The 26,573-nt window shown below is 49.3% G+C and overlaps 1 protein-coding gene across 1 annotated transcript in view; it reads right to left on the bottom strand.

The window, feature by feature from the left end:
* Positions 1–3,894: 3,894 nt before the first annotated feature.
* Positions 3,895–26,573, bottom strand: part of LOC138489066 (protein mono-ADP-ribosyltransferase PARP14-like) — a 1,172,404-nt gene continuing 1,149,725 nt past the window's right edge. Inside the window, exon 18 of the mRNA XM_069616631.1 lies at positions 3,895–4,406. Coding sequence (XP_069472732.1) covers positions 4,120–4,406 — 287 coding nt within the window. The 3' untranslated portion in view covers positions 3,895–4,119. The remainder of the gene's footprint in view (positions 4,407–26,573) is intronic.

Below are 26,573 nucleotides of genomic sequence, written 5' to 3'. Positions count from 1 at the left end.
ATTGGCTGCCCCCTCCTAACTTCTTCTGGGCAGGAAAGTATCTGGAGTACACTCCGGATCCCCAGAGGCACTGGGAGAATGGCTCTATCGCCCCTTTTCTTAGCATGGCCTGGACCTCCTGCAGCAGTTGGGCCGTGTGTAGTTCTTGACGTGTCACAAGAGGAAGGCGAGGATATGTGTGATGGAACTCCAAGGTGTGCCCATGATGGAGAAGGTCCAGCACCCATTTATACGTGGTGGTGGTCTTCCCCTTGTCGATAAATCTCGCTAGCCGCAAGCCCACTGGGGTGCAAAAGTGGGGGGCCCGGGTCTACATCCGGGTTCAGGCCTGCTTTAGCATCTGCATCCTGGCCTGCGGACAACAACGCTTTCCTCTGCCGCCAAAGGCTTGTGACAGCCACCAGTAGGCTTCCTGGGTGGTAGAGCGAGAGGGGTGGGGGTAGGGTGCAGAGTGTCCCTTGGAGGATCTGCCCGATTTTCCTCTGGAGGAATGAAAGGACGATGACCATCTCTGTCTTAGGGTCCCCAGGAACCGTGCAGTCTCTGTATCAGTTTTCATCGACTGGTGGGTCTACCTTCTTTCCGAAAAGGTTGTTCCTGTCGAAAGGCATATCCACCACCTTAGACTGCACGTCTGCCCGGAACTCCGTAGCTTTCAGCCACCCATGGTGCCACAGGGCCACCCTGTTTCCTATCTGGCGGAAGCCAGAGTCTGCAATGTCTAGCGGCAATGTGATAGCATGGTCTGAGGCTACCTCGCCCTCCTGGAAATAGGGTGAGAGGATTTGACTTCTTGTCCTCTGGCAGGTAGTCTAGGATTGGTCTGAGCTTGTACCAGAGTTCCCGATCATACCAGGGCGTTAGCAGGTTTGATTGTGGAAGCTGCAGTATAAATGATGCACTTCCTCGCCTCATCCAACTTCTTCCCCTCCTGGTCTGGAGGCACCATGTACGAGGACAATGGGTTTGCAGAGCACTTCCTGGCGGCAACAGACAACACAGAGTCAAGTGAAGGCTGTAACCTCAGGCATCTGGGAGCCGAATCCGGTACTCTGCATTTCTTCGAGTCTATTCCTCTTGGGAGGGGCAGTATTCTGTGTCAACAGCTCCAAGCCCTCCTCCCAAACATCGTCCAGCAACAGAATAGACATGACTGTCTTCTGTGAAAACTCGTGGCACTGAAAAAGGTACCCCTCCTTCTCCACCAGGACCAATTTGAACAGGGTAGAGGCCGTTCACAGCATGCTATGAAAGGAGCTCATCTCGTCTCGGGGCAAAGCTCTGGTGGGGTCACCCGTGCCCAGAGGTTCCTCTTCTGCAGGCACATAGTCATAGTACTCGTCTGTTTGGTTTGAGGCTGTGTCAGTGCCGTGTCATTATGCATATACACCTCCCTTACTTGAGTCAATGGTCTCTGCGGAGGCGGCAACCGGGGTGGTGTCCTCACCTGGCGTTTCAGGCGAGGGGCTGGGTTGCTCTCTTATAGGACTGGCCCTCAGAGGAAGCCTCACTGGGGGCCTTGATGGGCTATTGACTGGGCTAGAAACTGATGCAGCAGGCAATCTCTGCTGTAGTTCTGTCACCAAGGTGTGGAGGGTCGACAAGATGTCCAACAACATGTCCCTATGCGCAGGTTTGTTTGGGATTGTAGGTGTTGGCACTGGGTACAGTGCAAGGCCTCGCTCATGGTCTGAATAATAATCTTTGGGCAAGTGCTCATTGTCGGAGCAGGTGTATATATGCGGGGTTCCCCTCAGAGACCACAGCAGGTTTGCCTGAGACACCTCACCCCCTTTGAGGAGGAAATCTGTTGGAGGCGGCTGCGCCTTCAATCTCCCCTGAATCCTTAGTGAAAGAGGCAATGATGGGAACCTGTTCACGCACAGGTGTTTCCTTCGGAGCTGTGGGTTCGACCGCCGTTGGGCAGGGAGGCAGAGACACTCTTGACATAGCTGTGGTCTTCATCGTGGACACCACAGTCTTAATTACACTCCCCTTTGCCGAAGTCACAATGGTTTTCGACGGGACCGAAGACAGGGTTGTCGACGGAGCCGAAGCCGATATGATCGTCGACAGGGCGGTTGTCGACAGGGTCACCGCCTACACAGCTGGAGCCTTGGAGGACGAGGTTCTTGACTACAGAGGAGAACTTCGATGACGGAGCCTTCAACAACAGGTCTTTGGGCCGCTCCTTCACACCTTTGTCCTTCAAAGATTAACTGTGTTTTGACGAGGTCATGGACTTCCTCGCGTTAAGGTACCCCTCCTGCCGGCAGGCTCACTGTGGATGTTGACGGAGATGGTGAATGGGTCCTTCCCGCACTGGGTCCCCCGGTGTGGTGACCCTAGTGGGGTCCTTAGCGTGTTGCTTGACCAAAAGCATCCTTAAAAGGATCTCAACCTCTTTTCATAGGGAGCACAGCACGCTCGTGGGACCGGTCGGTCCTGTATGTGTCATGGCAGGGCCTGGGGGCCGAGTCAGGGGCCTTCTTAACTTGGGCCACGCTGCCAACCTGCAGTAACGGTCTTTCCTGGTCTTTGAGGGAAAACCACAGCACATTTTGCATCCCTCCTCATCATGGTCCGGATGAAGGCAATATAGACATCTAAGGTGTTGATACTTAGATGTTCCGCAGTCTGCACTTGGCACTGAGCTTGAAGAGGCTCCTCCTTCTCCGACATGGTTGAAGTGTGAACTAGTCCCAAGCCTGGGTCTGTGAAGAAACTTCGAAGATAAGATCTGCGATGGAAGGTGATCTTTGCTGACAATGGGTCCCCGTTGCCGGTAGTCGAGTGACAGTTGAAGAGTGAACATCGTCGGTCAAAAAACAGACAATTTAGTCAAGAAAACTTGAATAACAAAAAAGGCTTGAAGAGCGATATGAGAGGACTCTCAACACTGAAACTTGCCGTAAATATCTGAAGATGAAGCTTAGGGAGACGACTGTCATTGGATGGGGGCAGTATGACCCAAAGGACAATAATTGGTTATAGAGTAAAATACCGTTTTCAGGCTAAAGTGCCAATATTGTTTCTTTTACAAAGGATTTGCAGCCCGACAACAGGGAATATTCATGGGCATGTGAATCCATGGCAAACCCCATGCTGGAGAACCCACGTTAACTGTGGCACAAAGAGAAGTCTGGGATCCTAGAAGAATAAAAGGAGGGAATACTCAAATACAGAAGTGCATGATCCCATTGGTAGTGTGTGGCAGGCTAGTGAACCAGACCTACTTTCTGTGCGAGTCAAAAGAGTGGGACTCACGAAAGTAAAGAACATTGTTTTGCATCATTTTGAAAGCCTGAGAAAGACAGAGAAAGGGACACATTTCCCCTGGCAGAGAGAACATTGTTGTGCATCATTGTGAAAGCGTGAGAAGGCCAGGAAAAGAGAGACCTTTCCCCTGGCGCAGAGAACATTGACATCACTTGGAGAGCCCGAGGAAACCTAGGGGAAGCAAACCATTCTCCTTGGGACTGGAACATTGTGGCACTTGAAAAGTGCATTTGTTTTCACAACTAAAGACATTGGGAACTTTGCTTGTGAAGAACATTTTCCCACCAACTTGAAGAAGACAACACCCTTGCACTTTAGTTTAAGTTGTTAGTGTTAGGGTCAGAAATAGGCTTTCTTGACACAACAGTTGACTGGCATTTTCTTTTACATCCTGACATTTTCATTAGTTTTCTTCTTTGAGGCAGGGAATCCCCTTTTTGCTTTAGGGACAGAGAGGCAGTTTTCCAACCTGCCAGTTTCTTTGAACAAAAGGCTTTAACCAAAACCATGCCACCTCTGTGTCCGAGACTTACTTCTGCACACTTAAACTATGATGTTCATTAGTTCTTAGGCATGTGTATATAAAAACAGGAAAGAAGATCTTGAGTCAAGTGCTTGATATATTGTTTGTGCTGTATTTACACTAGGAAACAATTCTATAGAAACAATATGTTTACCCATTGGAAATTTGGGTGAATTTTTGATGAAATTGTACAATTCAGGTTCCAATAAATTAACATGGAAATGCTCAAGAGCAGTGGGTAGTGCAGCTCCTTCTTACATATTTTGCAGGCACAACGATTTTTGACAATAAACAGCAGGTAAAAATGTGCAAAATACTTATTTGAAACTAATCAAATATTCTGGATAGGCTTGAACATCATTAAATATCACAAACATTGTAGGATTTGTAACATTGTCTGTCACACTGTCATAAAGATCGGTAGGGTCCTGAACAGTTTTTGCTGGTGGAGTAACAATCCCTTGACTTCCTGTGGAAAACATTCCAGTGAGCACTCTGGTTAGATACATGTACTTCATCCCAGTGGCATCAGGTTTAGAGTAGGTGTTACTAGCAGAGTAATTTGCATTGACAGCAAAATAGGTGCCATTTCCATAACATGCAGCTGTGGAGATAACAAAATTAAAGGCTTTTCAGAGACAACACCACAATTATTAAAAAGTAACAAAGAAAGATCAATACATCACAAGGCTTCAATGCTGACTAGGACACTCACATTACAGCAGTACATATGTATTCTGTATTCATGTATTTGTAGTAGGCATTACAAAATCACATCAGTAAGGGTTTTCATGCAGAACAGATTATGGTGTGGTGAGTTGCTAGAATCTGACATCTTGTCATTTGATTGTGTGGGGGGAGGCAAGCATCTATGGACTGGGACCCGAGAACCAGAATAAAACTTGCAGGCAACCTTGCCTAATACTGCTTTACTGTCTGGAAACATGCCACAGCAATTTATAACAACCTCTCTCTCCCCGTTAGAATCGTGGCAGATACTGAAGGCACATCGCACAGGTTAACTGGTTTAGTGTTTGGATGGGAGCGCAAAGCCTGTGCAAGAAAAACCAAGGTGTTTGTGAACTTACAAATTGAAAGGATCGGACGACCGGGATCCTTCGGTTTGGGTAGAGCTGCCACTAGAAGCTGCGGATCACCAAAAGGTACATGCAGAAAACTGCAGATGCTGAAAAACACTGGAATACCAATACTGTGGCAATGATAAAAGCTGCATTTTTAGATGCAGAAGGAACAGCTGATGCAAACTCCCAAATAAACAATGTATAGCAAGCTCCGTGCAGAGGTTCAAATACTTGTTAAAGAACGTTTGAGCAAGGAACCAATCCGAAACTCGGAAAGTAAAGCACGACAGCTCCTGTCAGTCGTAGGGCTAAAACAAGCAGCAATTCCCTAGCAGCATTATAAAAGTGGGTGTGGGGGATGAGGAGATAACCTTGGAAGGAAGAACGTACGCTTCCAAATCACCCCTGATTACACGAGGCCCAAGCTGCCTGGGAAACATTGTCCTACTATGCTAGTCTGGAAAGGGATAACCCACAGACCCTTCCACAATGGCTGGGAGAGTGGGGGACCTAGTGGATGGTCCTGTGCCAAGGAGAAGGATGCCAGAAGCAGAAGTGCTTCATTAACCATAGAAAGCCATGGGAGGGTGATCTAATACTGTTTGTCGGGAAAGGACCCTGAATGAGCGTGTAGAAATAATGTCAATGCAGTGAAACTCAAGAACTGGGAGAGACCTACTGTTATGAAAACTTATGAAATCCAAGATGTATTTAATTATCTTTTAATTGTGCCACAATTTATAAGCAAATCCTCCACATTTTATCAATACAAAACAAATTAAATATTCAGAAAAAGTTCATAAAAAGTGTACTAAATTCCAATAAAACATGTAGTTCATCTTTACACTCCCAATTCACACACCAAAAATGTATTATTCTAATCAGAATTAAACATCTATTACAGATAATCATGTATTCTTATCAAAATAAAAAATCTCGTAAAGACATCTAATAGTTGCCAGTGAGAGGGAGATATGTCCTCCTGCATGTATCTCACTCCAGAAGTGTGATGGTACATATAACCTACTATCATTGAGAAACCTGTTAAAATGTTTAACTCTTATCTGGCAGGTATTCTGACACTCTGTTATATAAGGAAGGCATGGCATCAACAGTAAGACATACACAAGCGACCACAGTTCCAGGGTGTTTATTGAACTTGCACAAGGGTGTGATAAATGCCTATCTAAACCTAAATCTACAGATCGGAGCAAGCTACGACCATCAAATAATAATAATGCAGTCCTAGTGGAGTCTTGTCAAAATAAAAGGGCCTATACTAAAAAACCTATTGCCAATCCTTACCACTAATATACAAATAATGTGGAGTAATGTTCATGAAAAAGAAATGTCCACAAAATAATAGGTCAGGATACTCGGGCCGTTGGCCTTCCTTCCCCATATTTTAAGCACGGGCAAGGTGGGTCACTCGAGCAAAGCACACACTCTGGATATTTTGCTGCACGAGGATACAGTTACATTTCTCAGTTCAGGACCTTCTGTGTCCAAGTTTCTCTGCTTTCTTTAAGTCTTTTGACGTAGAGGGCCTGCTGTCCCAAAAACAATATGCAAACGTTCTTTTCCTTTTTCACAGTTTAATTTGGGTGATCACTCTGGATCCCCCTCAGCCGGGCTCAGATTCTTTCAAAACAAAAGTTCAACATTGGATCCACTTCTTCCGGGCTCAGATCCCTTTTCACACAAGATTGAGAGAATAATTTTTCGGGTGACCCTCGGTTCATCCCGGATACCCCTCTGCAAGGATCAGATCCCTTTCTTTGTCAATTAGTCTCCCTCAGCCAGGCTCAGACCAATTGTGACATACATTGAACTATCGAAGACTTTTGAATGAGCACTGGATTTAGCTTGCTCTGTTGCATGACCACTTCGATCTCAATATTTCTTTTTCTCACACTCAGCATCAATAGGATACCTAACAGAGACTTTCGAAAGAGCACCCACGGGGTGCCGGACCACTCTGTGTATAGTATATTTTCTTGGCCTCCCAAAGTTCAATTATAAAGTTCAACTATTTCCTTTGGCTTCCAATTGTATTTGCGTCTCTCATCCCAAACGCCTTATACACTGTTCTATTTATACAATGTTGCAGCTTGCAACCTTGGTTCAAAAGACAAGCTGGTTTTGGTATCAGTCTCTCCGACTCACCGGCTGTGTCGTCTTTTCTGACATGGCTTTTTTGTAGGAGCCAAGGACAGTACCATGGCGGCAATTGCTCCTCCCCGCCTTGGTTATCGACAGGGGCGAGCCTCGGGTACCTCTGACACACTGTGCAGGTTTGATCAGCCTTAGTTCCTGGTCTTCGGTTTCTTACTTTCCAAGGCTCACGAAAGTAACAGTCTTTACAGGTCAAGGGTGCTTCCCTCCTTACAACCCTTTCTGGTCTTGCCGCCTTTCTCCTTGTATTAAACTGCCATCTTGGAACTGCTGTTTCCTCATGTGTTTTGCCTCGCTCAGCAGGTGCTTTCGTGCTCCGCCTTTTATCCGTGTGGGGAAGTGTGATGGAAGTCAGGTGTGTGCAATGATCTGTAATTGCCTGACCATAGTGTTGGGACATGTCAGGCATACGGCTCTGGTGTTAGTCCGTTGTTGCTCATGGTGAACTGTCTGAGAAAGTTTCAAAAAAGGTAGCATGCGCTCCTCTCCAGAAAGAACATGGCATGATAACCTGTTCTGAGATGAGAGTTTGCAGCACACGCTTTTTGCTCACTGTACCTTTCACACATGGGAAATATCCATTTGCATATCAGTCTTTGTCCCGCCCACATGGGCAGTCCAGCACCGAAATGCTATGGCAATTCCTCTCTGAACAAGAGTACCAAAAGCAACCCCATACATGTGTTTCAGCCTTGTTGGGCATCATCAGTGAGGTGAAGCTTTGTCTCTCTGAGCACAGTGAGCAAGGAGTCCACGTCTGGTTGCCCCCAGGTAACTCAGGGTGACCAACCCCAAGTTCCTTGCAAACATTTCAAAAAAGGTAGAAGGCGCTCCTCTCCAGAAAGAACATGGCATGATAACCTGTTCTGAGATGAGAGTTTGCAGCACAGGCTTTTTGCTCACTGTACCTTTCACAGATGGGAAATATCCGTTTGCATATCAAATTTTGTCCCGCCCACATGGGCAGTCCAGCACCGAAATGCTACGGCAATTCCTCTCTGAACAAGAGTACCAAAAGCAACCCCATACACATGTTTCAGCCTTGTTTGGCCTCATCAGTAAGGTGAAGCTTTGTCTCTCTGAGCACAGTAAGAAAGTGTTCGCGTCGGGAAAGGGGCGCAGGGGGATTGAGTTTCTAGGTATCCTACCTGGTAGATGGGGGAAAGATTATTACAAGGAAGGGGATACCGCGTCTCACACTCCGGTGTCCCACTTCCACTCCCCGAAGACCCCTCATCCAGGTGATCCTCCCGCACTGGTCCACCCCAGGGAATTGGATCCAAAAGTGATGCCCATGTCCTGGCCACCTGGATGACAGATCCCGGGGGGCTAGTGGGTGAGACACCTTCAGGTTTCTCACAGTTACCAGATGTTATAATGTCTCATTCGCCCCCTCCTTGTGGCAACGCCTACACACTGTTACCTCTGTGAATCCCAAATCTGGCACCCTCCATCTCTAGAGAAGACCAGAGGTTGAACCTCACGCTCATAAATGTCCACCTCCATTTATGACAAGGGCATTTTTCAATATAAGGCTCCACTTGTTGATAGGCCTTCTCTTTTTGCAATAAATCACGATAAAGTGAATATTTAATGATGGAAGTTCTAGTGCAGTTCCAATACTGCTCCCAGAGGGCTTTCTTCAGTTTATGTGGCAAAACTAACAAGGTTTCCCTGGATCTATTCAAGCGACTGAGCAGATTTTCACATTTTCTACCCAATTGTCAATAATTGGGAAGGGAATAGTTTCTTACCTGTAACTCCATTTCTCCAGCATTGGTATCTTTCATGGATTCACATGCTTAGAATATTCCACGTCGCCAGGCTGGGAATACTCGGTAAGTTATATAGACATTTTCCATAGGAAAAATTCGGACACTTTTGTGTCCTATCTAAGACGTTTTGGGCCGCGCACGCCAGCGCCACTAGGCCGTAGGGGTATATATAGCTCCGCCCCTGCGGCTCCCTCAGATTTCAGCCCCCAAAGTAGTATAGGGGGATCTCTGGTTTGCATGCTCAGGGGAGGCTGGCGGGCGCATGTGAATCCATGAAAGATACCAATGCTGGAGAAATAGAGATACAGGTAAGAAACTATTCCCTTCTCCAGCATTGGATCTTTCATGGATTCACATGCTTAGAATAGATTGTATAGCAGTATCCCCCAACATTGGAGGCTTGTATGCAAACCAACATCACAACAAGCACAGTGCCCACTTACTATGGCAACACATTACATTATAGCATGTTAACTGTAAAAGACACAACACTTTAAAGCATAGTTGCCGAAGGATGCAACCCCACTTGGGACTTACCTTATTGGAACAGGTGACGTAGCACTGCCCGCCCCATCTGTGTATCTTCAGCATGTTGCTGTGCGAGACAGTAATGTCGGGTAAACGTATGTGGTACCGACCAAGAAGCCGCCTGGCAGATATCCCCCAGCGGAATTCCGGACCACAGATCTCGTCGAATGGGCCCTTGGACACTTTTCTAGCGGCTTTCCGGCCTTGGAATGACAATGAGAAATGGCCGAAGACACCCATCTGGATAGTCCTTGTTTTGAAATCGCTTTACCCTAGCCGCAGGACCATAAGCTACGAAGAGTTGTCTCGTGTCTCTGAAGTTTTGAGTGCGATGGAGATAAAATTTCAAAGCTCTTTTCACGTCCAATGTATGGAGAGTCTTTTCTGCCACTGAAGATGGTGTTGGAAAGAATGTAGGCAACACTATAGCAGCATGTTTATTGAACATGTAAGGTACTTTAGGTATGAAATGCGGGTTAGTAGCCAGCACGACTTTATTACTGAAAAACCTCAAATACAGAGAGTCGATCACTAGAGCTTGTATTTCCGACAGGCGACGAGCAGAAGTAATGGCCACCAGGAAAGCCAATTTCCAAGACAAAAATTTTAATGATGTCGATGACATTGGTTCAAAAGGGGGTTTCATCAGGGCTGCCAGGACCAAGTTCAGACTCCAGATCGGAGGAAACTTCTTCTTGGGAGGAAAAGTTCGAAACAACCCTTTAAGGAAGTGTTTAACTAGGCGGTCACTGAACAGTGGAGTGGAATGTCTCTTCCGAGTAAATTTCGAGATGGCAGCTAGATGCAACTTTATGGATGAAACAGATAACCCGTTATTTGCCAGGAGCAACAAAAATGGTAGGAGTTGTTTCGGTGTGATCGCCCGCGGAACCAGACCTGGTTGACCTGCGCACCATATTCAGAACCTTTTCCATTTGTATGTTTATGAAGGGTTCGTGGAAGGTGCCCTTGCGGCTTACAAAATACGACGGCAATCCGCTGGAATCGCTAACGCGCCAAACTCGGCGAAATCAGGAGCCAGGCCGTCAGACTGAGGTTGTCCGGGTCGTGATGCCAAACGGTCCCTTTCTCTTGAGACAGAAGGCTGGGGATCTTCTTGAACCTCATTGGTTCTGCCGCTGAGAGGTGAAGTAGATCGGAGAACCACACTTGTCTGGCCCAATACGGGGCCACCAGGATCACCCAACAAGGAATATCTGTGGATCCATTGCAGAGTCCGACGGATGAGAGGGAATGGGGGGAAGGCATACAGAAACTTTCCCATCCACGGGAAGAAAAACGCGTCCCCTAGTGTGTCTTGTTGTGGCCACCTGCTCGCGTATTGGGAGCATTTCTTGTTGTCTCTCGTCGCAAAGAGATCGAGGGCCGGATGACCCCATTCCGCGAAGACACGGTGCAGTTGCTGATCGTTCAGTTGCCATTCGTGTAGACAATTCATCTCTCTGCCGAGAGCGTCTGCTTGCACATTTTTTACTCCTGGTAAGTGGAACGCCAACAGACGTATGTCGTGTTGTAGGGCCCAATGCCAGATCCCCTGGGCTTCCATGGGCAGTCTCCTGGAGCGAGTTCCTCCCTGCTTCCGTAGATAAAACATGGTTGTCGTGTTGTCTGTCATTATTCTCACCACTGAGCCCTTTATCTGTGGCAGAAAGGATTTTAGGGCCCAACGCACCGCCCTCAACTCTAGCAGGTTGATGTGGAGGGAGGACTCTTCCGATGACCAACGACCCTGAACCTGTAAGGAGTCCAGATGAGCTCCCCACCCAGTTAGAGAAGCATCCGTAACCACTGTCTTCTGGAACGCAGGCTCCAGTAAGGGCATTCCCTTCGTTAGGTGCATGGAGATTCTCCACCATTGAAGCGCATGCACGAGCTGGCAGTTGATGGGTCAACTTGTCCGACCAGCGTCCTCGACTCTGTGCCCATCAATCTGCCAAGAATTCCTGAAGAGGCCTCATGAAGAGGCGACAGTTGTCTATCAAGGGTATGTAGGACGACATGGTCCCCAGCAGGGACATGTACCTTCGTACTGACACTCTGGTGTCGACGTCCCATTCCAATGCCTTTTGTTGCAGTCTGTGAATCCTTTCGAGGGATGGCTTCACCAGTCCCGACTGTGTGTGGAACTCTGCCCCCAAAAAGACCAAGGTCCTTGAAGGCTTTAACGAGGACTTGTCGAAGTTCACTGCGAAGCCCAAACGTTGCAGGAGGGACAGGGTGGCATCTAGGCTTTCTTGTGCCCTTTCTGGAGACAGTCCCCTCACTAGCCAATCATCCAAATAAGGGTACACATGGTGACCTTCATTTCTTAACCAGGCTGCTATTGGAGCCAGACATTTGGTGAACGTCCTTGGGGACGGTTTTAGGCCGAACAGGAGGACCTTGAACTGATAGTGGGTTCGTCCGACGATGAACCGCATAAATCTTTTGTGCCATTGACGCATCGGGATATGGAAGTATGCGTCCTGAAGGTCTAGCAACGACAAATAATCTCTAGGTTGTATCGATCGGTTCACCTCCTGAAGCGTCAGCATTTTGAATTTTAAATTCTTGAGCAGTTTGTTGAGCGCTCGTAGATCCAGAATGGGACGCCATTTTCCATTTGGTTTCTTGACGACAAAGTACCGGGAGTACACTCCCTGTCCTTTTTCTGTCACCGGGACCAGTTCTATTGCCCCTTTCTGCAGCATAAGCGCCGCCTCCTGTAGTAGTATTTGAAGGTGGGGCTGGGCCGAGAACACCAGTGGAATGCGTGGTGGCTTGCCCTTGAACTGTAGAGAGTGGCCCAGATGAATCGTGTCCAAAACCCATCCGTCTGTTATGCGCTCCCACTCGTCCATACGACGAGACACTCGACTCCCCAGGACGCCCTGAAGCATGTCATTGTTGGTTCTTGGTTTGTTTATCTTTCGTTGACGAAGGGTAGGCACCCCGCCGTCTGGAGGTTTGGTAATCTCTGCCTCTACGAGAAGATTGGGCCACACGCCTGTAGCCTTGGGACGAGTAGGAGGGTCTGCTGAAACCTCAGTCCCTAGATGACCCAAACCGGGAGTTACCAGAGGCCCCTCTGAAAGGACGAAAGGAACGAAAATTCCTACCACTCTGGAGGGCTCCGAGTGACCGTGCCTTGTCAGTATCCTCTTTCATGCCCTTCAAGGCCTCAACTTTTTCACCGAACAGCTGCTCCCCTTCACACGGCATAACCAAGACTTTATATTGCACCTCCGGTCTGAACGTAGTGCACTTGAGCCAGGCTTGTCTCTGTAGAACTACGCCATTATTCATTTGCTTAAAACCGGACTCAGCTAGGTCGACGGCAATGTTTATAGCATGGTTGAAGGCCTCCTCTCCTTCCCGCACTAGCAACATTGCAGACTTTCTATGTTCCTCGGGCAAATGCTCCAAGATAGGAGCCAGTCGGTGCCCCATTTCCCTGTCATACCTAGATATAATCGCCAAGGAGTTGGCTGCTTTAACTGTAGTCGTGCCGACCGACGGACAGCACCTTCTTGCCGAAAGCGTCCTGTCTCCTGGCCTCGTTGTCTGGAGGGGTCGTGCATTTATGCTGAGACCTGGCCTTTCTCGCCGCCGCCGCCGATACCACCGACTCCGGCGAAGGTTGAGACGTCAGGCACTTGGGAGTCGATACCGGAGCCTTGAACTTCTTCTCCAAACGACCTTTCACTGCCGGTTCAGAGAACGGGTGCCGCATGGTCTTCAGGCCCTCTTGCCAGACATGATCCAAAATTGGGATGGCGAATATGGATTTCCTTCTCTTGCCCATATGATCAAAAAGAAAACAACCCTTTTTCTCCTCTTCAGGGACTAGGCCCGGCTCGTCGACGAATGGCGTAGACTGTATCCGTGTCGGGGCCCCAGGCTGGGGTATTTGTGTGTCCAAACGCTGTAATAGTTTCTGTAGTGTATTTAGCACCTCCAAGGACAGACCCGCCTGGGGGTTCAGTAATGATGAGGTAGTAGGGATGGAACCCACACCCAAGAGCGACATCGTGCTGGTCGGCTGCAGACCCAGATCGGTTGGGCGCGCGACTGTGTCGCGTTCCTCGTCAGCCGACGAGATGGAGAAAGTGGCCTCTGGATGAAGCAGGGCCTCCGGCGGGACGGGATCGGAAATCTCCGGTTGCCATCCCATCGACGGGACCACCATCGACGATATGTTTCCTACCGCCGCAGTCTGACATGTGGGAGGAGCCGCCGATGACGTAGGCGTCGACGAGCGGGTCGTCGGCGAAGCCAGTGGCGCCGGGCCTTGAGGTGTTCCCGCCGCTTTTGGGGCCGACTTGCTGGCCGCAGCCTCTCGACTCAAGGTAGACTTATGACGGTCTCCTGAGGAGGATTTAGATGTTTCTTTTCTCTCCTTTTTAGATGAGGAGGAAGAAGACAGCGCTTTGTGTGAAGAGGAGGAGGCCTTTGAATGTTTCTCAGAATGTTTCTCCGAGGGTCGTTTTTCAGCCGACTCCGAGGTTCGTTTTTCAGCAGCACGTGCCTTCTTCGTCAGGGGTTCCGACTTACTTTTTGAGGCCGTGGAGCCCACCTCCGATGCCGGGTACGCATCCGCTCTGTCGTTGAGCCAATCGACCAGGCGTCTTTTTCGATCTTTGAGGGTTTTCTGGGAAAAACCCTGACAGATTTCACAAGTGTCCGCCGTGTGGTGAGGATGAAGGCAGTAAATGCAGTCCATATGACCATCCCCTTCGTACACCTTCTTAAGGCCGCACGTAGCACACGGACGAAACAACACCTTTCCAGACATTCTCTTGAGAAGAACCAACAGTCGCTGAAGTAGAAAGAACAACCTAACCAAATAGCAGATACGCGAGGTAATCCCACCACTTTGGAAGACGGTTGTAATCTGAGGGAGCCGCGGGGGCAGAGCTATATATACCCCTACGTCCTAGAGGCGCCGGCGTGCGCGGCCCAAAACAACGTAGATAGGACACAAAAGTGTCGGAATTTTTCCTATGGAAAATGCCTATATAACTTACTGAGGATTCCCAGCCTGACGACGGAGAATATTCTAAGCATGTGAATCCATGAAAGATCCAATGCTGGAGAATTGTTGTTTGCCATCAGCTCATTGGATTTCGTGAACATTTATATTGTGGGGTGAAGGGGGTCCACAATCTTTCTATAAACAGCTATGTTTCTCCACTTAATATGAATGGCCATAGATAGAAGGCCAAACTCATACCTTATAGCACAAACAGGCACACAGTTTGGCAACCCCAACACTTTTCGCCGAATGAACACCTCCCATTTTTGCGATTGAAAGTCTGTATAGTTAAAAAGAATTTCCATGTTATAGAGTAAGGCAGGTATAACCTTAGCCCAGCAATACTTTACCAACGGAAGAAGGCAATGTCTGCCAAAACTCCCATCAGCTTTCTCCTTTGGGCTACAAACACCGTACTATTTTTCTTTAATTTCTCAAAGTGCAGGCTTAGCTGTGGTTGACTGTAATAGTGTAGCCCAAATAAGTATACTGATTGACAGTATCCATCGATACCCTGTTGATTGTCCAGCAGAAACTAGACTTTCGCTGGAGTACAACATTATTTCTGACTTGTGGGGATTAATAATCAAATCCAAATTCTGCATATACAAATAAAGGGCATTAAGGCTACGCTGTAATCCTATAGGATTCTGATCCAGAATAACCAGACCATCTGCAAAAGCAAGAAAGTGCACAGTTAACAAGCTAATGAAATCCAATATTTAGGAGTGACCTAATCACAAGGTCGGGGAAAGACCTGAAAAATGCAAGGAGCCTTGAGATGAGCATAGCAAATATTGAAGAAGGCAGAGGCTGACGGAATGACTAAAACTGGGAGCCTGATAAAATGAACCATGAACCCGATCCCTACGGGATGTCTTCAGAGTGTTGCTTAAAGCAGGAAGCATGGGTCAGGGTCCACAATGAGTAAACCTTGGAAAAGCCCACCCAGCAGAACAAGTTTGTTATGCGCTTTGGTATTTTAGGGTTGGCCATTTCAGACTAGGATTTCTGAATTCTTGTTGACTGAACCTTGAAACATTTTGTGTTGAAAGCTTTGGGTAGCCAGGAGGCTAAACGACTAAAACTAGGTTTTGGATCTTTCTACTAGCCACATTGTTTGCTTATCAAAAAAGTGTAACCTGGGTACCGAACTGTTTAATAATAGTGTGTGGACGACAAAGGCCTACCCCAGACTCAACCTACAACAATTCAAACAGTTGGTCTCGTTGGTCTTTTACAAAATTTGGAATACAACCAAGTTTCAAATACACATAGTTCTTTTTTTCTTTTTTTTTTATAAAACATGCTTGTTTGTTTATTTTATTTGTAAAGCGTTCCAGACCCAGGGGTATATGGGCGCTCAAGAATGTGGTTGCAGAATACAGGTTATACATGTAGGACAGTTATATAATTTACAAATACAGTTTTTATACAGTTACAGTTTTGAATTGGCAATAATATGTACACAAGAATGATACAGAGGCTAGTGCCCGCAGACACAAGGTGGTAGTGAATGAGAGCTAGGAGGGGTCAGTGTGTAAGGTGTCCCGAGTCATCTGTGGTGGGGGTTAGTTTTTATTCAGTAACCAGGTGATAACCTGGGTTCTGAATGGTTGAAAGGTAGAAATGGATTTGATGTCCAGTGGAAGTGTATTCCACAGTATTCTTAAATATTCAAACACTTAAAAACAACATCATCAATTCTGCCTAGTTAAATAACTCTCATGGGACTGCCTGTGAAAACAGTTCACATACTACTACTACTAGAAGATTACTTTCACAAAGATTTCCATTGGTCGTATTATTGAACAGGTTTATCAAATCTTCTGACCACAATTCTACTGGTGCGTTTCCATCCAGTTTTGAAACTAATCCAAACCTTTAAACCCCATTTAAATAAATGCAATCCTGCCTGTTAATTAGGCTTACATCATAAGAGAACTGAAGTGTCTGAAGAAAGCCACAGGAGACAGGTATGTTTGAAGAAGTATTTATTCTCTTAAGGAGGCCCTCCTGTCCAGGTTTTAAGCTGGCAATCTGAACTCTCACAAAGCCCAATTTTATAGACATTGGTTTAGAACCTTGGATGGTTCTAAGTTTCCCTGGATACCACATAACATGTTATGATGGTACTGGGCATCCACATGGAAACCTTGTAAAGAAATGCACATCTGAAATGATGCACCTGCTAAACATGTTTACTAGTGACAGTTATTCACATAGCAACATAATACACACATTTAAATCTGAAATGATGCACCTGATAAGCATGTTTACCCTGACAGAGATGCAGCTTATTCATAAATGTGCAATTCACACCTCTACAGTTTTTTTCAAGTAACCAATTATGCGTATGTATATATGTACATGTGTAAGATATACATAACACACCTCCTCTCTATACATTGTGTAAAATGACAACATCAAACACCACCATACATCCTCTTACCACATCACTGGTCTTAAAGCTATTCTGCCTTTGTTCTACGTGCAGCCATCTTCCAAGACCACAGCATCATCCAACACTTTGTTTGCTCTTAAGGGGCCCACACAGTTACGTTTCCCTTTTAATATACCACAAGCACTGCAAACCCAAACATGATCACCAGTCACCACTCTAGTGAGTCTAGCCTCATGCATTTTATCATACATTCTCTTCATCTCTGCATTCTTTGACAACATTCTCCCTTATGGCTGCCTCATCCCATTCCACAAAACGCATCCTCCCTAACCATGCAGAACACACCAATGTGGCAGCCTTCCTCCTTCTTAATACTTCAAATGGAATCAAACCCAATGTGTGTGGTGCTAGTCTGTAAGCCAGCACAAACTTCTCAATCCACTCATCCCAACAATGCCCGCAGAGACTGTCATGCGCACCTATTGCATCAAGGTCCGGTTGAATCCTTCAACAATACCATTAATTGAAGGGTGGAAAAGTGAAGTCTTATGGTGTTCCAAGCCCATACCTTTCAGAAAAATCTTCATAATCTTAGATGTGAATTGTACACCATTATCCGTAACTATTTGCTTTGGAGTCCGCCTCATGCGCACATTCAACCTCAACCCATTATGAATACAGATCCACCATCACCAACACATACTTCTTGGTATCCCCTTTTGACCATAATGATCCTAACAGGTCCAATGCTACATATTCCCATTGTAACTTGGGAAATTCAAATGGCCTGAGTGGTTGGGTATATGTTTTCAAAACCTTATCAGAAGCTGCACAAGCTGAGCATTGCATGACCATGTCGTCACCTCAACCACCAATAATCAGCTCTTAGTCAACCTTTTGTTTTAGCAATACCTAGGTGAGCAGTATGAGATAATTCTAGTAATTGTTTCAGCACTCCCATAGGAGTCACAATGCAGCCAGACCGCACAATGTGACCATCTTCTATACTTAATTAATGCCTCACTCTGTGAAATTATCCTAGTCCCACATCACTTGGCCAGTCGATGCAGATACATTCTCTTACTCTCACCAATTCTTGGTCTTCTGCTACAGCTTTTTCCACACACCTTTTGTGCAATTGTGCCCTCACATACCCAAAACAGATCCTATATGGGTTCTTCACATTCTTCCTCACCACAACAGACCACATTCCTGGACAAGAAATCAGCAAAAGCATTGTCTTTCCCTGTAACAAACCTGATCTCAAAATCATGACCTTGTAGCGCCGTAACCCAATTAACTATGCCTCTAGATATTGCATCTAGACCGTTTGAACTAAATACTGCTACCAACGGTTTTTGTTCTGTCATAATGGTACATTTTTTCTGCCCCACACAAAAGCTTTAGATTTTCTTATGGCCCACATGACCGACAACTCCTCTTTCTCTATGACCGAGTATCTAAGTTCAGCAATTTTAAGGGCCCTTGATGCAAATGCTATGATTTTCTGAACATTCATATCCTTCCGAATGAGAACAGTCCCTAATCCTGCAACACTGGCATCTGTCATGAGAGAGGTGTCATTGGTGGTGTCAAAGTATGCTAAAACGGTGGCACTCTGTTGCATCACCAGAACCCTGTATGGACTTTTCAAAGCCAGGAAGGCTCTTCAAAATTTGCATAACCTTCATATCCAAGACAGTGCATCAACAACGCCCTGCAGCGTTCTATATTGAAGTTTGGGCCATGTATGGCAGTTACATAGTCCACAAAGTCATCCCTCCATGTGTCCCATGCACTATAGGTTGACCGGGAGAAGGAAGAAAATGTGGTGGAATGTTGCTCATGTCTGCAGAGCTTGAGCAGTTGTGCAGGATGAATCACCAGCTGTTCAACGTTATAGAATTTTGAAAACCACACAAACTTGTAAGGAAGCTGGCAGGCGCTGATAAGGAACAAGTTACTTACCTGTAACTGTTGTTCTCCAGCATGGCTCTGGCATGGATTCACATGCTCATGAATATTCCCCGTCGTCATGCTGGGAATCCTCGGTAAAGAAAAAATCAGTATCAGTTTTGTTTCTGGTCTGTCTTTCTTAGTAGTAACCAATCACTGATCTCTGTGTCGTACTGCCCCCAGCCAATGACTGCCCTCTTCCTAAGCCCCGCCTCTGGCAGCCATCCTCAGATTTGGTAGCACGCCAAGTATGACCAAGTGAAGAGCCGCAGAGGGGTAGGTGGGAGGGTTCGCATGTGAATCCATGCCAGACCCATGCTGGAGAACAACAGTTACAGGTAAGTAACTTGTTCCTTCTCCAGCATGGGGTCTGGCATGAATTTACATGCTCATGAATAAAAGAATACATAGCAGTATACACATGCACAACCAACGGGAGGTGGCAACAGGCTTAACATTAAGCAATACAACAACTCAACATTAATCTATTACCTCCTCACCAGGCTCACCTTAAGCAAACAGGTTGCACAGCACTGCTTGACCGTCCCTGGACTCCTCCCTGGAGTCCCGATCGACGCAGTAGAATCTTGTGAAGGTGTGCATCAACCGCCATGTAGCAGCCTTGCAGATGTCCAGCAGGGGCACACCAGACAGGAACGCCGTAGTAGCAGCGATCGCTCTGGTCGAATGGGCTCTCGGACGGCCGGGCAGCGGTCGGTTTGCCAACCGGTGACAATGCATGATGCAGCCGGAGAGCCACCTGGAAATGGAAGTCTTCGAGAGAGCCTTCCCTTGATTCACAGACCCAAAGTTCACAAACAGTTGTGTATGGAGGCTTGCAAGATAGGGTCAGAATCTCTCCCACTCGTCGTGCAGAGGCGATGGCCACGAGGAACGCTGTCTTCCATGACAGGAACTTCAAAGGCGCTGAATGCATAGGCTCGAATGGGGCCCCCATGAGCCTGGTCAGCACCACATTAAGCTCCCACGCCGGGGCAGGAGCCTTCACCAGCGGGAATGATCGGAATAGTCCCTTCATAAATTCGTTCACCAGGCGATGAGACCACAAGGACGCCTGTCCGGTCGTCCTGGTATATCAGGAGATGGCAGCCAGATGTATCTTTATGGAGGCGTGAGCCAGTCCAGCCTTGGCCAGCGACAGCAGGTACGGCAGCACTTGAGGGGCCGTAATTCGCAGAGGGTTAATCTTCTGTGCACGGCACCAGACAGAGAACCTCTTCCATTTATGACCCTAACACTTGAGAGTTGAGGACGCCCCGGCCTTTGCAAGAACCTCTCTGCAATCAGCTGGGATATCGTACCCTCCAAACTCTAGTGCTGCAGGAGCCAGGACTGTGGGTCGTGGTGGAGAATGGCGCCTCCTTCTCTGGAGAGAAGATCCGTGTCCGACGGCAGCCTGACTGGCAGGGACGTTGACGAATCCAGAAGGTCCGGGAACCAGACCTGCCTCGGCCACGCCGGTGCGATGAGGATCATCCTGCACCTGGACTTCTTGAGCTGGTTGATGAGGCGGAGCAGCAACGGCAATGGAGGGAACGCGTATAGAAACAACGAGAAAGCATCGCCCATGCTCCTCGGCTGTGGGAACCTGCTGGCGAACCTCTGGCACTTGGAGTTCGTCGCCGTCGCGAACAGGTCGATCTGGGGTTTGCCCCATTGTTGGAAGAGTCGATCCACTTGGGCCTGGCGCAGTTCCCACTTGTGGCACGAGCGCAGCTCCCTGCTGAGTGAGTCGGCGATGGTGTTTTTTATACCTGCCAGGTAGAAGGGAACCAGAAACATCCCCTGGGCGACGGCCCAGTGCCACAGATCCTGGGCCTCCCTGGATAGGGCTGGGGATCTGGTGCCCCCCCTGCTTCCGTATGTAGAACATCGTGGTGGTGTTGTCTGTGAAGATCCTCACCACTTTGTCCTTGAGGGACGGGAGGAATGACTTGAGCGCCCAGAACCCTGCTCGGAGCTCCAAGATGTTGATGTGAAGCGACCTCTCCTCCGGGAGCCAAAGGCCTCTTGCGTGGAGTTCTCGGGTGTGGGCCCCCCAACCCTCCAGAGAGGCGTCCGTAGTCACCGTCTCTTGAAACGCCAGGGTTTGAAAGTCCGTGCCCGTCGTGAGGTGAGCCTGGGTGCCCCACCATAGGATCGCCCGATGAAACTCCTCGTCGAGGGGGATCCTGTCCTCGAAGCAGCCCCTCGCCTGAAACCAGCGGGCGTCGAGGAACTCCTGTAGTGGACGCATCCGAAGTCTGCAAAGGGGCACAAGGTAGATGCATGAGGACATCATCCCGAGAAGGGACTTGATGGACCTCACTCTGGCCATGTCTGTGGCTAACAGGCGCCGCACCTTGCCCAGGATGGTCTTGGTCCTCTCCTCTGAAGGGGAGGCCAATTTCTCCACTGTATCGAGCTTCGCCCCCCAAAACAGTGCCGCTTGCGATGGAACCAGGTGGGATTTGGGGTAGTTGATGGCGAACCCCAGCTCCGTGAGCAGCCGGACGGTCCTCACCGTATGATCGACGGCGAGTTCCCTTGACCTTCTCCGGATTAGCCAGTCGTCCAGGTAGGGGTAGACGTGGATCCCCTGCAAGCGCAGCCGCGACGCCACTGGTGCCAGGCACTTGGTGAAAACCCTGGGTGCCGACTTTAACCCGAACGGTAGGGCTCTGAATTGGTAGTGGCGTCCCTGAACCACGAACCTGAGGAACTTCCTGTGCCTTTTTAGAATGGGGATGTGGAAGTAAGCATCCTCCAGGTCCAACGACGATAGGAAGTCGCCTTCTTCCAGCTGTCCCAGCACGTGCTGGAGGGTGACCATCCTGAATTTCTGCGCCTTGATGTATTTGTTTAACCGACGCAGGTCCAGGATGGGGCGCCAGCCGCCTGTCTTCTTTCTGATGAGGAAGTACCTTGAGTACACTCCGAAGCCCCAGAGCCTCCTGGGGACGAGCTCGATGGCACCTTTTTTGAGCATCACCTTTACTTCCAACAGTAGTTGAGGGACGTGATTCTCCTTCCTGGCCACGGGAGGAATGTGAGGGCACTTCTTTTGGAATTCCAGCGAGTGCCCGTTGGCCAGGGTGTCCAGCACCCAACGGTCGGTGGAGATGGACTCCCAGACGCTGTCGACCTTCGTCAGCCGGCCTCCCACCGGGGTGCTTCGGTGGGGGCCCGACGACACGGCCGGGTCAGTCTTGTTTGGAGGAGGCCTTGCCGCCTTGGCCTCCTTGACGACGACGGCGGGATCCCCCTTGCTTGCCGCGACCCCTGTAGGCCTCCTGGGAAGAGGAGCGGGCCGCTTGGCGGTAAGCGGAGGAGCCACCGCTGGATCCTTTGGAGGCACCCGGTCTGCCTCCGGGGCTCCGAAAGGGCCGTCGCTGCTGAAGCACCCCAAGGGCCTGGGCCGTCTCCGAGTCGGTCTTGATGGCCTGTAGAGACTCATCCACCGCCTTACCAAAGAGGTTGTTGCCATCGAACGGCATGTCCAACACTCTGGTCTATACGACCTGGCGAAAGTCTGTCGCCTTGAGCCATCCCCGTCGTTGGAGGCAAACTCAGTTGCCCAGTTGGCGAAATCCGGTATCGGCGATGTCCGTCGCCACCGTTATGGCGTGATCTGACGCCACCTCGCCCTCCTGCAGAATTTCTAGGGCCTCCGCCCTTTTGTCATCAGGCAGGAAATCTAGCAGGGGAGCTATCTTGAACCAGAGCTCCCTGTTGTAGCGGGCCACGATCGCTAAGGCATTGGCCGCCTTAATCGTCATCGCCGCCGACGAGATGACTCGTCTGTCATGATGCCCGCTCCCGGGGAGCCGGTTCAAGCCCTGCGTCCCCGAAAGCGGACATCCAGTCCTCAAGGAAGGACCCAGCAACCCCATATAGGGGCCCTTTGGACAGTGTCCTGGCGCCTATGGCGCCAGGCTCATAAAAGACATCAGTCCTGGCGCCATAGGCACCAGGCTCATTATGGGAGTGCTTGGGTGCACTTACCTGATGCAGACCATGCTGCAGGATCCCGGCCTCCTTGAGGCCTGAAAGGAACTACTTTACCTATGGGGCTAATTTACCATCCGGGCGTGGTCGGGGAAGGATACATACCTGATTGGAGGAAGGATACATACCTGGAACTTCTTCCAAGTCTATTTAAACCCCACCCGAACAGCCACACGTGCTTCGCGTTGTTCTGCATCTAGCAGCTGGACGCTCACCATGTCTGCTCCTGCATCCTGACTCCTGCCACGCCTGCCAGCATCCTGGATCACCTGCAAAGGAAGAGAAGAAGAGAACAGAAGAAGGAAAAGTCCTTACCTGCTAAATCCGCATCCCGGAGACATCTCGCCGACAATCCTGAAAAGGAAGACTTTTATTTAAAAGCTCATCGCGTCGATCGCTGCAGCGCCGCATTCCACTCACCTTTACAGGGCGCCTCCATGTTCAGCAGCGATCATCCGGATTCGCAGTCACGCCCCAGCGCCTAGGGAGAATAAGACCAGAACAAAAGGTGAGAGAGAGAAGGGAATTAGGAAAGCTAAATCTCCATGTTAAGACTTACCTGTTGATTCATTCCCTCTTCATTTCGGGTCCGCGCCGCATCCTGGCATTTCCGGACCCCGGCCCCTAAGGGGAAAAAGAGACATCAGCGTTAATGAGCGAATGAAAGGACATTACCAAAAAACGCTCATTAAAGACTTACCTGATTTCTACAAGGATTTCACCTCTCATCTCGGGTCGATGCCTATTCCCCGGCATTCCGTACCCCGGCCCCTATGGGGAAAAAGACACTAGCATTAGTACATCAATGCATGGGCACAAGGGGTACCTCTTATCAAAAACTTACCTGGAAGCCAAGCAAGTTTGGTTCTCACCAATCCGAAAATCCAGTGAAGTAACTGGATACCAACACGCCCCTGCATCAGAAGCAGGATGGAGAGCTCGTCCTTCCAGACCCTAAGGTGAGACGCTACGAGGAATCACAGAAGGGTTTTGAGGAGGTTGAGAGGGGAAAGTGGGAGGCCAATTGCATTACCCCGCAGACAGTTAATCCCCTATTTTCGCCTACAGAAGGATACTTCTGCGAGCCAGACAAGCCAGATTTGGGGGCCCGGTCCAGTCTGTCTTCCGAACCCTGCGCATCACCTTAGAAGAGGTCACAGCAGCGCGAACCAGGCCAGCGCCTCCGTGGGAGTCAGGTGAGCGTTACATCGTCGTCCCATAGAGTCCAACTTCTTGCCCTCGCTGTCCGGCGGGGAAGTGGAAGTTGAAGCCGCTGTGCCCGCTGCCTTCTTCTTAGCCGCTGCCGAGACGACCGAGTCCGGCGTGGGCTGGGCCCTGAGGCACAAGGCGGAGGCATCGGGGACTCGGTACTTCTTCTCGTACCTGTCCCTCTTGGCGGGTGTCGTGGCAGGGTTCTTGAGGACAGCAAGCCCCTCGTCCCAGATGTCGTTGAGTAAAGGCACTGCAAGGACCGTCTTCCTCTTAGCCTCTCGTGGTTGGTACAGAAACCCCTCCTTTTTCTGTTCTTCAGGGCAGAGCTGGAAGAGCTTGGCTGCCCTGGTTATCATGGCGTGGAAAGAGCCAACCTCGTCTGCTGGGGACGCCCACAGGGGGTTGGGGGAAGAGGGGTGTTGGAGGGTGGTGGAGGGTGGGGGGTGACGACGGGATGTCTGCTGTGTCATCGCCGCTGTCATCGTCCGTCCCTGTCGCCGTATCCTCTCCCGGCGAGGGGGATGAGGGGTCCACCGGTCTCGCAGGCACGAAGGGCGGAGCGGGGTGGACTCTCCTCTGCTTATTCGGAGGGCTTCCTGACGGGCCTGGTTCTGGCTCCTTCGTCAGGGTGCATGGTAATCTCGTCCTTATCTCGGTACATAAGGATTGGATTGCCAACAAAATGGCCGCCGAGCTATCCTGGGGCTCAGGCAATGGCTGCGACGGACGGGATGGCCGCTCCCTTGGGCCCTGTTTGTCATCGCTATCTTCGATCACGTCAGCAGGGACCGTCCCCTGGGATCGAACCTTCTTGAACCTCTCGTTGAGGTTTCTGAACCTCTTGTTGAGGCCTATGGACCTTTCGTTGAGGCCCTTCTCGGTCTCCACCAGTTCCTCCTCAGAGGCTGATTCCGAGTCTGTAATGGCAACCGACCCCCCGCCTCCCCTCAGCCCCCCTTTTTTCAGCCGGATGCCATGAGGCCGAGCAACCGTAGAAAGTCGTAAGCCTGGAGATTCTGGGCATTTTGGAATTTTGAAACCATCTGAAGAATGTCTTGAGTCCTCGTCTTGGGAGGCGAGCTCTTTCCCAAGGATGTGTCTAATACAGCTCCTATGTATTGAAGCTGGTGGGAAGGTGTCATTTGAGACTTCTTTAAGTTGAGGGAGAAGCCCAGTTTGTGGACGAAGCGACAGGTGACTTTCAGATGATCCAAAGCTTGCTCGGCAGACCGCGCTCTGATCAGCCAGTCGTCCAGGTAGGGGTAGACATGAATCCCCCCTCTCCTGAGGTGTGCCGCCACCACTACCACTAACTTGGTGAAGACCCTCGGGCGGAGGTTAACCCAAATGGCAGGACTCGAAACTGATAGTGTGAGTCGCCAACAACGAACCTCAGGTATTTTCTGTGCTTGAGATGAATCGGCACATGAAAATAAGCATCCTGGAGGTCCAATGACACCAACCAGTCCTGAATTTGAAGGGCCTGAAGGATCTGAGAAAGAGTAACCATCTTGAACTTGTCCTTCCTGAGGAACTTGTTCAAGCTTCTTAAGTCCAAGATGGGTCTCAGTCCTCCGTCCTTTTTGGGGATAAAAAAATACAGGGAGTACCAACCCTTGTTCCTCATCGCTGCAGGTACTGGTTGTATGGCACCTTCCTCGAGCAGGGTTAGAACTTCCTGCTGTAGGAGCGGATTTGAAAACTTCAACGGGTGTCTCCCTGGTGGATTGCTTTGAGGTTGCTTTAGAAAAGGAAGGCAATAGCCTTGGGCTATTATTTCTAGAGCCCAAACATCTGAAGTAATGGCTCGCCATTCTTGCAGATGCTGCGACAGCCTGCCTCCTACAGGTGTTTTGTGGTGCAAGTCCTCAAAGTGGTTTTATGGCGGATGTTGCAGCCGCTGATGGCAAAGAGGCTGCAGCTGGAGCTGGCTTAGCATGTTTTCCTCGTCCACCACGAGTGGCTTTTCTTTGGCCCCTTTGACTGGCCATTCCTCTCGTCTTCCCGTATGAGGTATAATAACAATAGGATCGTCCCCGCCATGATTGTCCTTGCGCACGAAAAGGCTGAGGTTGCCTAATAGCAGCTCCTAAAGATTTGGACGCTGCTTTTGAGGTCTGCAACCTCTCAAGGCTCTCGTCAGCCTTGTTGCCAAAAAGGTGAGACCCGTCAAAAGGCATGTTCAGGAGGCGGTTCTGTACATCCGGTGTAAAACCTGACTTCCATAACCACGCAAACCTGCACATTACCGTGCTAGTGCCCATGGACCTGCTTACACTATCCGCAGTGTCCAATCCAGATTGAAGGGATTCCTGCATGGCCTCCTTTCCATATCTAACAATGGCTAGGAAACCTTCCCTTTCTTCACTTTCTGGTATGTGCTCAGCCACCATTGCGATGCACTCCCACAGAGTGTACAAACATTTTGCCAAGGCACATGTGGAGTTGGCAGATTTTAATGCCATGCTCCCGGCTGAAAATACCTTCCGTGCCCAACCATCCACACGCTTATCGTCCCCGCCTGGAGGGATAGACGGGTACGCGTTTGTTGGAAACTGTGGCTGCCTGTATGACCAAACTCTCGGGAGTTGGATGT

The sequence above is a fragment of the Ambystoma mexicanum genome, chromosome 9, assembly GCF_040938575.1.
Source record: "Ambystoma mexicanum isolate Mex_15411 chromosome 9, UKY_AmexF1_1, whole genome shotgun sequence".
NCBI lineage: Eukaryota > Metazoa > Chordata > Amphibia > Caudata > Ambystomatidae > Ambystoma > Ambystoma mexicanum.
Note: the sequence above shows the minus strand (reverse complement) of the source record. Positions and strands in the feature narration are given on the sequence as shown.